The following is a 3755-nucleotide window of genomic DNA, read 5'->3' as shown; positions in this document are numbered from 1 at the left end:
CCTCAAAAGTTTGACTAGATTCCTTATCAAAAGTAGTATTAGATTCCCCACCCACATCATTTAGATATCCAATTTCAGGGGGGCCACAACAGTTTCTTCAACTAAATGAGTCACATAAAGTTCAACAATATCTCCATTTTTTAATTTATGTACAATACCCATAATATCCCTATCACTTTTAACTTCAATAACACGTCGACATTTAGGTGGTTTAATATAAACAACACAAGCAGAACAGTTATAGCCAATTTCTTTAACTATATCAACAAATTCAAAGTAGGACAATTTATCAACATCTACATCAAAACAATCAGTGACAATACCTCCTTCATACTTAATACGAGGTTTTTGTTGTAGTTTTCCACCATGGTGAAACCTTAAGGTAACGTACACATCCATCGTCAAACTGAAAAGATAAAAAAAAAAACTAAGCTTTACGAAAACCCTAAACTCGGTCAAATATTACAATCATCTAAACGAAGATTTCTAACCTGGTAACTTTGTTCTTCACGTAAATCCTTTGTTTCTTCACAAAAATCCTTTGTTTCTTCACGAAAATCCTTTGTTTCTTCACGAAAATCCTAAACTCAGCAAATCCTTCATGCTAATGACTTGTTATTCTTCAGATTAGGTCTTTTGATTTGAGAGAGATTTAGGGATATTTGTTTTAAAATGGGTTGGGTTGTATTTTGGGAACGGGTGGGTTATATAAAACGGGTAAGATATTTTTAAAACCCTTTGCGACGTGGACCAATGAAAACGCGCGTGTGTAACAATGCCCAGCCTTCAACTGGGCTGATGTTCGGAGGGTTGAAAATAATTCACATAAAAGATGTTAAGGGGGGTATATAAACACCCGTGTAGTTTAAGTACTAAAGTAAGTTTTCGTGCCAAGTTCAGGGGGGTTTTTATGTATTTTCCCTTTTTTAACACTGAAAGAAATTATTTATCAAATGAGTTTAAATTATATACACGTTGAATACGAAAAAATAATTTTAAAAAATAAGTTACACCATAAAGTTAGCAACTTAGCACGAATCATGATACGTAATTATGTACTAAGACCAGATATCAGTTGTTCAATATTTTATATTCATCATATCAAAGAAGTTTGACTTTCCTGCTGTTTTATTTAAATAATATTATCACAGTGCAAAATTGGGGGAAAAAAATATGGGCAAAAAAAAAAAGATATTGTTTTAGGAGATTGCAATGTGATGTGTGCCCTGCTCATGTATTTATTCCATTCTTTTAAAAATAATTAATAATTGATGTTGTGGTGATATAATTAGTTTGAGAAAATATGGTTCGTTTCAATACGTTTAAGTATTAATTTGTCCATTATTAATCTAGTTTATCTTGATTTGTTAGCTCGTTTAAGAATTTGAAATAATTTGAGTTAAGTATGTAACCTAAATTGACTAATGATAAATCTTGTAAAAAAGTTCAACTTAAAAATATATTTTCATTTGATATATCATGTAAAGCTATAATAAAGAACAATTTATTTACTTAACTTTTCTCTAAGTATATAAAACAAATTAAGAAAAAAAAATTAAGAGTTGAACGACTTGGGATGTGATTCATATTTTTAACCCATATTTAATAAAGTTTAACGATATTTATTTTGATCCGTCTAAATTTAGCTCAATTACATTGCGTCGATATTATTTGTTGATAAAGATTGGAATCTTTGACATTGCTAGAACAGTTCCAAATGGTGCTGTTTGACTAAATAAATAAAATAGGAGTTTTATTATTATTATATATATAGTATATGGCAATCCAAATTTGACCATTTATTCCAAAGTGAGAAAAAAAATTGTTTAAACTTTTTTGGCTAGTATTTAAATACTGTTTTCCTAATGTATCTATATATAGTAACAAAATACTAAGACGAAAAATTCATTAGTGTGAGATTTTAATTTTGCATTTAAAAAAAATAAAAAACTAAAGATGTCTAGTTTTTCAAGATTGCTATCAACAATCTCCAAGAAAGTTGTGAAACCTTTTTCTCCCACTCCATCAACTCAAAAAATTCACAAATTTTCACTTCTTGATCAATGTATGGGTAATTTTTATATGCCCCTTGTTCTATTTTACCCAAAACATCAACTAGAACAAGGTCCAAAACAACTCTCTAAACTTCTAGAAAACTCATTTTCAAAAGCATTGACTTATCATCAACCATGGGTTGGAAGTTTGAGAGATAATGCAACTATTCATTGTGATGACACTGGGGCTGAGTTCTTTGAAGTTGAAGTTAATTGCCCAATGAATCAAGTCGTTCATCGCCCAGACTTAACATTTCCTCCAGGGTTATCCTGGAAGAATGTTCCTCATGCAAATGATGGTGGCCGATTGAGCGTAGCTCAGCTTAGCCACTTTGATTGTGGAGGAATGTCAATAAGTGTGTGTATGTCACATAAGGTGGGTGATGCGCGTAGTGCCTTTTCCTTTTTGAAGGATTGGGCTACAATAACCCGACAATATCCAAATGGTGAATTATCATGTCCTTCGTATTATGTTCAGGATTCATTAATGCCATCTCTACCCGATGGACCACTAAAGTTCCCCGTTGTGGTTGAGCCAAATGCAGAAGAAAGTGTCGAATTTGAAAAGAGGTTTTTTTTATCTGAATCCAATATAAGAGCTCTCAAAGCATTGATAGTTGATGATCCATCATCAATAGTGCAAAATCCAACAACTACTGAGGTTGTTAGTGCAATTATTTACAAATGTGCAGTAATTGTTGGTGCAAACATATCAAATGGTAATGATTCTTCATCTGGTTTTAGTATCCGATTTACGAAAAACAATTCCACCTTCAATAAAATCAACATCCACAATCGGGAACATTCTCACCGCCTTCTCTACTCCAATATATAACCTAGAAGACCTGAGGCTACCAAAATTAGTAGCCGATATAAGAAAGTCTAAACACGAGCTTTCCACCAGAAACAATTTCAAAGAAAACAAATGGGTATCAGAGATGCTAGAATACGCAAATAAAATAAATACAGAAACAGAGGATGACCAATCGTATCGTCAGAAGAGTTCATGTCACGATGTGTATCGATGTAGTAGTATATGTAACATTCCATTCCAAGATTTGGATTTTGGATGGGGGAGACCTACAAGAGCAAGCATAGCAAGTACACCATTTAGTAATATGATTTATTTGATGAATACACAAGATCAAAATAAAGGAATTGAAGTGTTTATTAACTTGAATCAACAACAAATGTCCATTTTTGAACAAGACAAGGAATTTCTACAATTTGCTAGTCCTGTTGGTGATAATCATGTTCATGAGGACAAAGAGAAATTATATTGCATGGAAGCTTTCTAAATTATTCTTACATGTGCATTCATGTAACAAGGAGTTTATAATTCAACAAGGTTATAAATTTGTAATTGCTATATATGTTTCTAAATTTCTATTTTATGGTATGTTGTTTATTTCGTCTAAAACCTCTTTAAATTTATCTACCATAAAAATATAAAAAATTTAAATGTCAAATTATTTTTAAGAAAAAAATTATTCTCATAAATTCTTGAACGTCTGAAGTTCATATAAGATATCTATAACTTTAGACTCATATTTAAAAGGGATAAGGGTCTGAAAAATACTCCAACTTTGGTCGGATTTACTGTTGCGATACTAAACTTTCATTAACCTATTACCTCCCTAGACTATTTAATACCGTATTTTAAACATATATATTTGCCCACGTGGATATAAAAAATAATGC

General features: G+C 31.4%; 1 protein-coding gene across 1 annotated transcript; it reads left to right on the top strand.

The window, feature by feature from the left end:
- Positions 1-1956: 1956 nt before the first annotated feature.
- LOC107058033 (acylsugar acyltransferase 3-like) lies at positions 1957-2889 on the top strand. Its single transcript, XM_015303311.1, has one exon. The coding sequence runs from the start codon at positions 1957-1959 to the stop codon at positions 2887-2889; it is 933 nt and encodes a 310-aa protein (XP_015158797.1).
- Positions 2890-3755: the final 866 nt, after the last annotated feature.

Source organism: Solanum tuberosum, unplaced genomic scaffold (assembly GCF_000226075.1).
Source record: "Solanum tuberosum cultivar DM 1-3 516 R44 unplaced genomic scaffold, SolTub_3.0 scf00017, whole genome shotgun sequence".
Lineage (NCBI taxonomy): Eukaryota > Viridiplantae > Streptophyta > Magnoliopsida > Solanales > Solanaceae > Solanum > Solanum tuberosum.
This window is presented reverse-complemented; position numbering and strand designations above follow the sequence as displayed.